The sequence below is a fragment of the Crocodylus siamensis genome, chromosome 1 (genome assembly GCF_052110815.1).
Source record: "Crocodylus siamensis isolate JL-2025a chromosome 1, ASM5211081v1, whole genome shotgun sequence".
Classification (NCBI taxonomy): domain Eukaryota; kingdom Metazoa; phylum Chordata; order Crocodylia; family Crocodylidae; genus Crocodylus; species Crocodylus siamensis.
The window spans coordinates 415,160,405-415,172,946 of record NC_143395.1 but is presented as its reverse complement, the minus strand read 5'-3'; the positions used below and the strand labels follow the sequence as shown (position 1 = coordinate 415,172,946).

General features: G+C 49.3%; 1 protein-coding gene across 1 annotated transcript in view; it reads left to right on the top strand.

Moving 5' to 3' along the window:
• The window catches only part of MOGAT2 (monoacylglycerol O-acyltransferase 2), a 45,273-nt gene that overhangs the window by 26,473 nt on the left and 6,258 nt on the right, over positions 1-12,542 (top strand). The window contains exon 3 of the mRNA XM_090031780.1: positions 9,083-9,287. Within this exon, the coding sequence (XP_089887906.1) occupies positions 9,083-9,287 (205 nt within the window). The remainder of the gene's footprint in view (positions 1-9,082; positions 9,288-12,542) is intronic.

The window sequence follows — 12,542 nt, the reverse complement described above, 5'->3', positions numbered from 1 at the left end:
GTTTTTACCATCTTGCTGCCTGAGGACAGCAATCCTGAGGTCAGCGATGGAGGGTCCGGGGGGTTTGAAGGGTTCTGGGTCTTCCTGCAGCCGATGTCAGAGTGGCGCTTATTCAGCCTTGCACGTAGCCATCTCCCTGTCTGCCCAATGTAGAGACATGCAGCGGCCCGGGGACAGAGGGAGGGAGATAACCAGAGCTCAGCTGTTCGATAAACCTGATCAGGAAGCAGGACTAGACCCTCATGCTGGTGCCAGTGGGAACAATGGGAGCATGACAACCCCAGGGAAGGGTTTCTGTGACCCCTCCATCTTCCATCTCGGTGAGTGGGCACCTGTCCTGGAAGACTCTTGCCAGGCTGCGTCCCTGAGATAAACTCAGCCCGGAGGAGCAGGTTGTGTGAAATATTAACAGTTCTGGCCTCCTTCCCCATGCGGGATCTGCATCCAGCAGGAAAACATGTTTACGTGCCCGTTTCGGTGCATGCTGCGGGGCCTTTCTCCGTTCAGACTCAAGGTGAAAGGTGGGGTGGTATAAAGGGGAATGATTAACCAGCAAATAGCACCTACTCCACCCGGCTCTGAAGAGCAAAACAAAGAGCTGCTTGCATTTGGGAATGTGAAGGAGCACGTCCAGAAGGCTTGTTTCTCAAGCAAATACAATGCCTTTGGGGTGGGTGGGCTCCAAAGGCCAGGATACTCGCTTTTGACAGGATGCAATACGAGCACGGTGGCCCATTTCTGCTGGTGGATGCAGACAGTTGCAAAGTCCGTGCTCTTAGCAGCCTTCCCTGGGAATCTGGCAGGACTAGTCTGTGCCCACATGCCCCTGTGTGGATGGATGTGCATGCAAGGGGAGTGGGTTGTATTGGCACTGTATGGGCTTTAGAAACAATAAATAAGTGCTAATGAGAATAGATGGGCATAATGAACATGGCCAGCCCAATGTGATTTGGGTGAAGCATCCTCCTTCCTTCCCTGGCTTCTACAAATGGAGCAGGACTCTTTCCTGGTGTGTCTTATTGTTTTGAGGATTTTATGTCTTCTGTTGATTACTAGAAGAAACCCTGGGAAAGGGGCAGGGAACTGAAGGTGACAGGTTGGCCTTTATTGCAGCTGACGAGTGATGAGTTTTTCCCTGTATTTGGGGAAAGCAAGAGCAGAAGTGGAAATGAAGGTGAGTACAGTGATAGACTAAGCCTGAGCACGAGAGAGAGTCAGGCAATGTAGCGGTCTTCTACCAGCAGTGTCTGCTGGTCCATTGAATAGTCTCCTTAGGAGACTTGCTGATGCCTAGTGACTAGAGTAAATAATAATGGCACTGAATTGCTGAGGGGTGAAGAGCATCTTAGGTAGCAATCAGGAGAAGAGGACCTCGCCTCTGGTTTTGCAGCTGTGTTGATCTGCGACCTACTCGGTCTGGCCCCGGTCCTTAAATTGCTGAGCTGTTTTGAGGTGGAGAGGGACACTCATTGCCGGGGGTCACACGCGTCGTTCCTTCTGCAGGCCAAGCTCATTGCAAAACCCCTGGGATCCTTGCGTCCTCCTCTTCTCCTTACAAGCCTCCTGGTTTCACCCTTATGTGACCTGTTTCAGGGCCACCCACTAATGCCATTGCCCTCTCCCTCATGCCAGGGGCTCCGTCTACACTCGGCCAGAAGCACCGTGTCCCTCACTGTCCTCTGTCCTCCATTCTCTCTTTGGGCTTTGCACAGCCCCGTTTCTATCCCCTCTCAAGAGCTCTCTCCATCCCCCCATGCTAAGGGCAAGACAAAATCCGAGCTGTTTTGCCCTCCGGCCCCCACACATTCACAAAGCTAACCAGGACATTCGCGATTGACCTTCTCGTAGGCTGCAAGAGAAGTCATTCAGGATGAACCCAGCAGAGAGAGGCCACCATGCCGAGCGCCAGGCCACGCTTTGCCCTGCCAACAACCTTCAACTCAAACACCTCACAGCAGGGACAGCTGTGCTCAGTCCTACCCCAGCGATCAGTCTTTGTCGGCTCCTCTCCCAAAAGTGTCACCCGTGTTAATGGCAGAGGTCTGGGCTATACTTCAAAGCTTTGTCAGCCAAGCTGTGCCGGTTCAGAGTGAAAATGCTCCAAAATATAAGCCTCAGTTATATGGGGGAGGGAAGAAGAAGACCGTTCCTGTCACTCCGCACCTTAAATAACCAGGCTAAGGTTGCCACCCCTCCCAGACTGGCTGGGAGTCTGCCCGAATCGGCACTGATCTCTCGGTGACTATTGAAAGCCATCCGGGAGATGGATATTGTGAACGGGACGAGCGTACGATTACATTATGTTGGTAAAAAAGAAAAATCTCCTGGAATAGCTGCAGGCAAATTTGGCAACCTTAACGCAGGTGCTCAAAGTCGCTGCAACCTTTGAGGTGTCCACGAAGATGACATTGCGCAGCAGCCAGGCCATATCATGCAACTCCCCTCCCAGTGTGTACACGTTGTGCCCACGACCCAGGTATAGCCAGGAGCTCAGGAAGAGCCTGAGCTCTGAGTAAGAGAAGAAAAGTGACTGAACGAAAAGGAAAAGGAAAAAAAAAAAAAGACTCAGGATTGAATCATCTAGTTATTGTACTTACGAGATCCCGGGGGGAAGAGGAAGGATGGTTGATGGTGACGGCACTAAACCTGGGTTTAAATCCCCATGGAGTTTCTGTGCCTCGGTTTCCCATGTCTAAATGGGAGATATAATAGCACCACCTTGCTTCACAGATTGGGGGACAGGGCAGGAGGATAATTGCACTGAGCATCGTGATGTGCTCACAGCCTCCGGTGAGAGGGGATAGATAGTTGGGCAGCTATAGGGGTCAGAGCAGAAAGTAGGGTCTCACCCATGCTGCGGGCTCCAGTAATAAAACTGACCCAAATGAGCAGAGATGCTTTGAACGCGGGCCTCTGGCTTCTCCACTGACTTGGGCTAGGTAGATGCTTAACGTCGGCGTGAAGAAACGGCCCATCCCTCTCCAGAGCGCAGAACTGGTTGCTCCAGATCCCTCACGCGCCATCGGGATGTACGTGCATAGTAAGGTCTGTGTCCTCACAGTCGAAAGCAGCTGCTCGACAGACAGAGGGGATCTCTTTTTCCTACAACTTGGAAGCAGAACCTGGGAACCAAGGTGCCCGCGGGCATACAATTAGTCTATGCAAAGCCAGGGCTTAAACCCCAGTCCTAGCAAATGCCTAATTATAAGACCAGCCTACCTTTCTGGCTCCTGTGCCTTTTGCCCGCTGTGCAATGTGAACAAAGGGGCCTTGGATGATGTTCACAGATTCACCAAGGTTTAGGGCTAGAAGGGACCCCGTGAGATCATCAGGCCCACCCCCACCCCTGCTCTGGGCAGGAAAGACTTCCTATACGGTGGGGCTGTAGAAAAGATTCACCTGGTTGTACTTCACCATCCCTCTGGGGTCTGAGCAGGTTGGCAAGTCTCTTTCCCAGCAGCTCTTGCCTCTGCGCCCAGTAGCTCCTTTTCAAGTACCAACTGCTGGGACAAAACCATGTAGGTATATCCAGATAAGGAACCTGATTTGGGGGTGTCTAGTGCTGGCACGGCGGTAGATGGGGCAGGGAGGCAGGCCGGAGAACTGAGGTGCTAGAGAAAGCGCAGCTCGGGATAGAAATAGGGTTGTGCTATATCAAGTATGTGGATGCAGGGGACTTTTGTGTGACCAGGACACATGCCCCGTTGACTTTTACACCCACGTAAACAAAGAACGGACAGACAAGTAAGGCAAATAGGGCTATTACTAGCTTTCCTGTCATTTGATGGCAAGGCGCAGTAATAGCAGCCGACAATCTGCTCTCCTAGGCTAATCCACTTGTCCGTCCATTCTGGATCCTGGTGTGTTTTACATGGCTGTACAAACCCTGTAAGCGTGATGTGTATCCAGGCTCTAAAAATGACTCCGTCTATGGCCGGCGCGCCCAGCTAGGAGTGCCCCGACAGCTTGGGCAGGATTGTGCTGGCAGAAGCATCATGCACAAGCTCACTCCCCTTGTTGGGACTGCAGAAGTGTGAAACCAGAACAGGCAGGGCTAGAGGTGTGAAGAGTGGGTAATATGGGGGTTGTCATGTGATGGATCGAGCTGGTCGGCCTTAGACAAAGAGCAAAGTCCTAGATCTGAGTGTGGGAAGGGGAAGTGAATCCAGCTGAAAAAGTGTTGACTCCTGAGTTGAGATACTAAGCTGCTACGATGGCTGTGGTCCCCACTGGTGTTGTGAGCTGCAGACCCCAAGTTTCCCATTTTATACAGGCAACATTTGAGGCCTCCCATACTAGGAGAGGCTGCATGGAAGATGCAGCCACATGCAAGGGAGGACAACGGTTGCTTGCTCTTGCTCACAATGCGGCACAAGGGGAGGAGAGCTTGGTTTTGCCCGTGGGGTGCTGTCACCGATGCTGAAGAGACAGGCGTTGTCAAGTGTTATCGGTGTCATTGCTATTGTCCTCATTGGGTGTTATTGCTATGTTGTCAGGGTTGAAGTCGCGGGAACCGCGGTGTCGACAGTCACAGCCAGGAGATCCCAGCACTAATCTCGGCTTAAAGATCAACCCCAGGCTCAGTTCAGTGACAAAGATGCAGCCAGGTGTATCATCTGCAAGCACAGCACTAACACGCTTTGGCCTAGCTAGTACTTCAGGCCAGGGGTTAAGGCAGTTGTACCGGTGACGAGGAAGTTAGCACAACACCATGCACCCTAGGCCACTACAAAGCTCCTGTACGTTCCAACCCTCCTGTTATACAATGATCAGAACAAATGATGCACTGCATTCAATCTGTATCTTGAATATCTTAGACTGTCCTGTACCATGGGCTTGTTTCATGCCCTGTCCCAGGGCCTGTTTCAGCCCTGTCATTCTGGTCCTAGCCTGTCCTACACCTTGTACAGCCAACTCCCCTTCCCATCTTCTGGCAGGAATAAGGAGTCCTAGGAACTGTGGCCTGTGTCTTATTATCCCCTCTTCTGTAAGGATTAAAAGTGAGGGGCCTACATTGCAAAATTCCCAGGGCTAATACTGAAAGTCCAGGAGCGGGGGGGGGTTCGTGATATTTTCCCCATGTACAGGAGGGGAGACTGAGGTCACACACAACCAGCTTTCTAAGTGCTCACCATCCATTACTGGGGCCAAGTTTTCAATATGGACCATATTTTCAAAGGGACTTACAATCAGCATAAGCCTGTGTAACACTTATGGGGTGCACATTACATGTTCATTAATGCGCTTTTGCTAACATGCATTAAATTTAGTACCTCCATTGTGAGGTACTAGAAAAAAAGTGCACTCGCCTATTTTAATGTGCATTAGTGAGATTGTACGTTTTTTTGTGATGGTTTAAAATAAACTAATATGCATTAAAGCACACGTGTAGACACAGCCATGGGCACCCAAAACACTGAGGTCTTCTGAAAACCAGGCCTCGAGCTGCAGCAGAACCGGTTTAGGAACCCAGATCTCTCAGCCCCGTTTTAATCACTGGACAAAAGTGCCTCTGTTAGCCGCTGCTTACTTCCTTACAAGTCCTTTTCTGATTCAGCTGAAAATGATATTCTTCACTTCCTGCCCTAAACCACCCCGTATTCAACAGCCTCTGAGTATCCCTGAAGAGGTGACTTGGTTTCAGTGATACCTAAATGGTTCTTCCATCTTGTTTGCTTGCCCATTTATAAATTATACAAGGCTGAAAGGTCTTATGCAAGTGGACCTTATAGTTAGGAAATGCTGATGTAAAACAAGATTGCTCAAGATGGAATGAATCATGGAAATGCTCCTGACCACTTAAGTCACCCGTCCAGTCCATTTTCTTGCTAACCACCTGTGCTCCGATGCACCGAGGGGACTTGGGTTCATCAAGGTCTCCTCATTAGGAGAGGGCGCATGAACGGGCACATGTGTACTGTCAATAGCATTTCATGACAAATGGAAAATAAGCCGCGAGGATTAAAAAAACTCGTGACCGACCTGCCGCTGTCACCGATCCTTTCTAGGAAAACCAACAAATTAATCAGCTGCCCCTACATTAGCACCACGGATCAGGGTGGTCAGAGGCAGCAGGGGGTCACAGTTAGATCTGATACTGTCTTATGCACAAGGCCCATCAAGAGGGGAAGTGAGAGAGGGCTTTAAAACAGATGGAAATGTAAAATTTGCCTGCGCCTGACAGCTCGTCAGGCTAACATGGGTAGGCGAGCGCACCGGTTTCGACAGCCAAAGACACAGAATCATAGCACAGTAGGGCTCAGAGGGACCTTGGGAAGTCAACTAGTCCAGCCTCTCGCTCAAGGCAGAATCAGCCCTATCTAAACCATCTAAGACAAGTGCTTGTCTCACCTGTTCCTAAACAGATACAAACGACCTTGTTATTCAACACCTGTTATCCCAAAAACATTTAAGAACACCTTAACCTGCCGCAGGTAAAGCAAGGGGATGAGGCCACTGTCAATGGCCTGCTGCTGCAAGGACAGGAAATTGTTGTTAAAATACCATATTTACTCAAATACAGGATGAAGTCTTCCCCCGCCCCCATGTCAGCATGGGGCAAAAACCCTTTGGCTTACATTCACATACAAGGAAACCTCCTTAAATATGATATGCTGCCTATTGTTGAGTTGCTGCTAAAAGCAGCATGTGCTCAGTAATGGAAGCTAACTACTGTATGATGTTGCTTAAATGCTGCCAACACTGAACATGACGATAAAACACATCGCTCAAATGGGGCAAAAAGGCTGCTTTTTTTGTACAAAATATATGTGTGTGTGTGTGTGTGTGTACACACAATACATATTAAATATACATTATATATATTTAACATATATATTATATATTTATGTAATGCCTACACCTCTACCAACCTGCCTTGTGATTTGCTAGTCCAAAACACACCTTTACAATTACACCATTTTCATTCCCATTATAACTGCACTGCACAGCCGTGTACCTGCACCCTTGCATGACCATCAACATCGCTTTCACCCATCACAATTATGGAAAGAACTGCCTCAGTGCCCTCCTCCAACTCCCCCACCACTTTCCTCAGGCCTTTCATGTGTCATTATACTTGTTATCATCATTATACTTGTCATCATTTTCATCATTATTGTCTTTATCATCATTGTTGCTCACCTCAGGGTACCCACGTCTGAACAGTCTATGCCAGTCCCCTATCTTCCATATAATGTTTGCTATCTCTTCTCCATCATCTTCTACTGTATTCCTATAGTCCTAGTACATCTCACTCAGTCCCATTTTGACACCGCCCTTGACTAAGGGGTTCACATATCTGTTTTATGAGCAGGCTTCTAGTTTTCTACAGGGTATTCCTGAAGCAGGAGATAAGCTGGTCAAAGCAGACTGTCAGAGTACCTTGCTGCTTGGTCAAATGTAAGAATAGGTTAGTGCAGCCTATTTGAATAAAATATATGATAGTGCCCATTGAGAGCAGTCCCCCTTAGTGCTGACTCTTTTTGAAGTCATGGTGAGCCACTACATTGCATACATTTCAATTTCCTTTTCATTCATTCCCACAGCTGAAATGTATCTTTCTCTCCTATTTCCAATGATCCTGTTTCTTCACCAGCCTTAAATGCAAACATCATTTAACGGGGACCCAAAGAGTTCACCCAGAATACCTCTGTTGACCCTTCTCTCAGTCTGTTGCATATAGTGTGGCCCCACACTCCATGAGGTGAAGCCAGACCATGTTGCCCTGTGCCTCACCTGCATATCAATTGTTGGAGGATCCCAGGACTCATGACAAGAACACCCAATACCATTCATGAGGGGGGCCCAATTAGCACATGGACCCTTTGTGAGGGGGTATCTGCAGTACCCACACATACTGAGGAGTGCTGAGCTGTGGGGTCACCATGGCTTGAAACTGTTGGCTCTGCTGGGTCCCAGCTCAATTTACCATGTGGTAAATAATGAGTGTTTTGGATTTGGATTAATGTCATGCATAGTGTGTGTTCAATGTAAGTAAGTGCCAAACTGCTGCTCAAACGTGTGTTTATGGAGTACCTGTGCTAATACTTACAGCAGTTTTAAAAATAGTAGAATGCATCAATTTTGAGTAAACTAAATCTATGGGTACTATATGCAAATTTCTACAGCTATGTTTATTTCAAGGTCAGTTTTTTTTAAGTTGTTTTTCACTTCCATGTGCTCAGGGAGAGCAGGGTCTGACAGTAAGGATAAGGGGAGTGGCTACAGGGGGAAGAGGTTGAGGGGCAGAGGTCAAACGGACTACCTGACCCCCCCAGATTTATTTTCTTTGCTGTAGCAGCAGGAGGGGGACAAATTCAAGGCAAACCTCCAGTAATTTGATTCTATACCTGAACATTTTTATCAAATGTATACATTTTCCATATATAGAATCTAATTATTGGGGGGTTGTCTTATAATCAGGGTTATCTTATATTCGAGGAAATACAGTACGCTCGAGAAATCCATGCTGAGCTGACCAGGGGGTACTATTTCCACTCAATCCCACATGCGGTCAGTCTGACCCTGAGTGGAGGGGTAAGACCTTCTCACCAGGAGCCTCCAGGTTTTTGAGTCCTAGCATGAACATTAGCTGCAGCTAACACTTAGAGCTAATGAAGAATTTGAAAAAAAAAAAACAACCCTAGCCCCTGTAGCAACCAGAGGGGGGAAAAAAATCCTTCCTGGCCCCATGTCTTAAACAGCAAAGCCCAGAAGCAACTAGCAAAGCCCCCAAACCCAGACTGTTCAAGGAAGCTAGTATTGCCTGAAATTCCTGCAGGGATGTCTTTGAGTGATGGATTTGCCTAATGAATTTTGCCCCGCTCTGCGGCTCTAGACAGGCTCTGCAGTCAGGTGTTCCCTAAGCAGGAGCTAAGCGGGAGTGCGGGGAAGGGGTAGGCAATGCTTTTACATCTAGGTTCTCTTGCTCAAATCTGGAGGCCGCGTGTCCGGCTGCCCCAAGCAGATCACCCATATGAGAACCACGCAGGCAGCCTCCTCACTCCAGTAGCAGCTCGATTGCATGCCAAACCCCCACCGCAGGCATGTTATATCTTCCCATTTCCCATTTCACTTCTAGCTGGTGAAAACAGCGGATCTGGACCCTAGGAAGAACTACTTGGTCGGCTTCCATCCCCACGGCGTCCTGGTGGCCGGTGCCTTCCTGAATTTCTGCACGGAGGCAACTGGGTTTTCGAAGCTGTTCCCGGGACTCACTTCTCACCTAATGATGCTGACTCTCTGGTTCAGAGTCCCCTTCTTCAGGGATTACCTGATGAGTGGAGGTAAGCAGGGCGGCTGCCTGGGCACACGGCAGGACTAAGTCCTGGAGCGCCGCTGCAGCTAGAATGCTTGCAGCAAATGGGACCTACACTTTTTGGGAGCGGGGAGTGAAAAGCTCGAGGCTTTAACAGTCGCACATCAACTGCTTGCTGTCAGATGTTCTTTACTGTACCGTAGGGGTGGATCCAGGGTTTGGTAAAGGGGGGTGACCCTGCTCCCAGCCTCTCCCCACCCTGGGGCAGGCAGACTGCAGTGCAGAAGCAACAGCCAGGGTCTTTTTTTAAGTCCCTCAAGCAGTTACGACTCTCCCCCCACATCTTCCCCTCCATGCTTAGCTGCACATGGCCTTTCCTTCCCATTCCCCACTCCCCTGCCTGCTGCTGTCTCCAACTGACCTGGGAGCAGTGGAGGAGGCTCCAGAGCCACTCCTGCCCTGCTTCAGTGGGGCTGCTTGGAGAGCCAAGCTCTGCTGGAGACAGCAGCAGTGGCTGGGGATAGGTTTCCTTCCCCAACACCAGTTCCCAGGCTGGAAGGGAGTGGACACAGAGGGGAAACCCACCCACTGCTGCTGCTGTCCCTAGCTCCCCACAGACCTGGACGCAGTGAGCAGGAGCAGCTCTGGAGGTAGCTGGAGACAGTGGTGGGCAGGGGAAGGGGAGGGACGGAGAGAGGAAGTACTGCTGAGCACAGAGGGGAAGCAGGGCTGGATTTTTACCTGATTCAGGGACTTTGAAAAGTCATTGGCTGCTGCCTCTGGGGCATTGTCAACTGAAAGGGGGATAGATCCCCTCTGGATCCTGCCCTGAGCATAAGCAGATGCGCAACCAGGGAGTAGAGGTGACATAAAAATCCAAGCCTCTTGATCTTGAATGTGGAGCCCTTCTGTCTCCACTCTGTCTTCTTAACACTTCCCCTCTTTCCTCATTTAACAGTTTTTCATCATTATTTAGATTACTCTTAGTGTCAGGAGACTTCAGTCAAGATCGGAGCCTCTTTGTGCTGGGCACTGTACAAATACATAGCTGTGCTTTGAAGTGCTCCCCTTCTACTGGACATCATAATCTAAGAGGGAGCCTTCAGACCCAAGATGAGAAACTAGCAGTTTAAGTGACTTGCCAAAGGTCACACAGGGAATCTGTGGCAGAGGTGAGATTTGAACCCAGATCTCTTGGGGGGGGTGCATTTGAATACTTCAGCTGCAGGATCCTCCTTCCTCCCTCAGCATTTCTGATGGCATGCTACAGTAAAAAAAGTTTATTTTATCACCAACACACATAAACAGCACCCATTGCATTTTCAAAGCAGAGAATCAAGTCTGATCTCAGAAGAACAACTCAATCTCCCACATACTGGATGGAGCATTTAATTCGTTCATGTCTAAATAACAGGCAGGTTAGAACTTGCTGTTGCTATTATGAAAGGAGAAGAAAAGTGTCTCCTCTTATAATGCTGCTGCGGCAGCTAACTGCTGCCAGGGACACAGGATGCAAATAGCAAGTCATCCTGCTAGAGAGGCAGTGGCCAATACACCGATCTCATGGATGAAAATAATATTCTGGATGCTGGATAGGGAGCAAGCAATGGAAAACTATTAACTGGGGAAATGGAAACGGAGGGTGGATAGGTGAGATTCTCCAGGGGAACTGTGGGAGTTAGGCATGGGCATTTTTACACATATCAGTGCCCATTTTTTTACACAGAAAACGGCAACAGTGCGCTTTTGAACTAAAACACAGAGAAGGTGATTTTTAGTTCAAAAGTTCACTGCGCCCATTTTCTCTGTGCTGACGTGCGTTTTGCCACTTACACAACTGCAAGCGATGCAGCGCCAGGCGCGCCAGCTGGCATGCAGAGCATACTCGATTAATCTATCTGAAAATGTAAATGTGTGGGTATATGAAAACGTACGTGTACAAATGCCCCCTGTTCCCACTCACATTCAAGGAGCCTCAGGCACTTAACTGCCTTAGGTTTGTTCGTTAGGCTTAAGCACTTGCCCAAGATGCATTGTGAACCAGTGGCGGAGACAAGACTAGGATGCAGGCCCCCTGACTCCCACCCCGGGGCCTTACCACTGCCGAATCTCCATCTTTTAACGAGATGCAGGAGACAGATGCTGAGGATACACCAGGGCAGGCACAGGATACAGAGTAGGTCAAGGCAGCACTTGCCGTTCCATGAAATCACTTGCAGCCGGATGCGGCTCTCATTGAAGTCAATGGTCAATCTCTCTTCTACTTCAATAAGACAGCTCCCTTCACACCACCAGCCAAGTGTAGCAACTGGTCTCAGTCCTGTCTCAGTCCTTTCTTCCTCAAACATGATGCCCCCATTCCTCCTTATTCATCACCAGCAGCCCAGGGGTCTTTTAGGCCCTAATGCAGCAAAACACTGCAGCCAGTGATTCTCAGATGAAGTGCCAGGGCATCCTGGGGCACCTTGATATCCTTTCAAGGGTGCCGCACAGTGTTAGCATGGTTACTTGTCCAAACGTGATTTGCAAGATCAGCCCAGCTCTCTCAAATAGGAATCCATAGTGTTTAAGCCATTCTGCCTCGCCGTGGGTTTTCTGAGCTCTTTGCAAAGGAAGACTTGCTCTGTTATTTTTCTGCAGTCAAAAAACCCAAGGGAAAGCCAAGAGCTGGCATTTTGTGAGAGGGGCCCTCAGCCTAACAAAGGGTGCCTGGGGTCTAACAGGGTTAAAAACCCCGACTTAAACGTTGCTTGACTCTGCGCACGCAGGTGGTCTCATGGAGGTCAGCAGTGGTGTTTGTGGCATTGAGGGAGATAGAGACACTTGCAGCCATAGTTTGGGTTAATACGATTCCTCCGAGGGTTTGTCCAAACTTTATTATAGCCCCAGCTAGGACAGCCTGTTCAGTGGGTGTGGAGGACCAGGCCTCTGTGATCATGCTGCATTATTCGCATGCTTAAAGCTCCACCGAAGGCTTTCTCTGGGAGTGGGCTTTTCATTCCCAAGTGCCGCCCCAGTTCCCATCCATCAGCTTGCAGCTGCGCCCTTGCAGGCCTGGGGCAAAGGCCTCCGCAGCGCACCCGACACCATCTAGGGCCCAGCAGAATGAGCTGGCAGGAGAAGCAGCCAGGTTATGAAGCAAGGAAACATATGGGGGAGAAATTCAGCTGTGGTTCAGGAGGCCACAACAGCCCCAACACTATCTGAGCATGGCCTCTTTAGCGTTGGTTGCTGTTGCCTGTTCTTCAAGGTATTAATCATCGGAGGACCAGTGCCCCCTTCT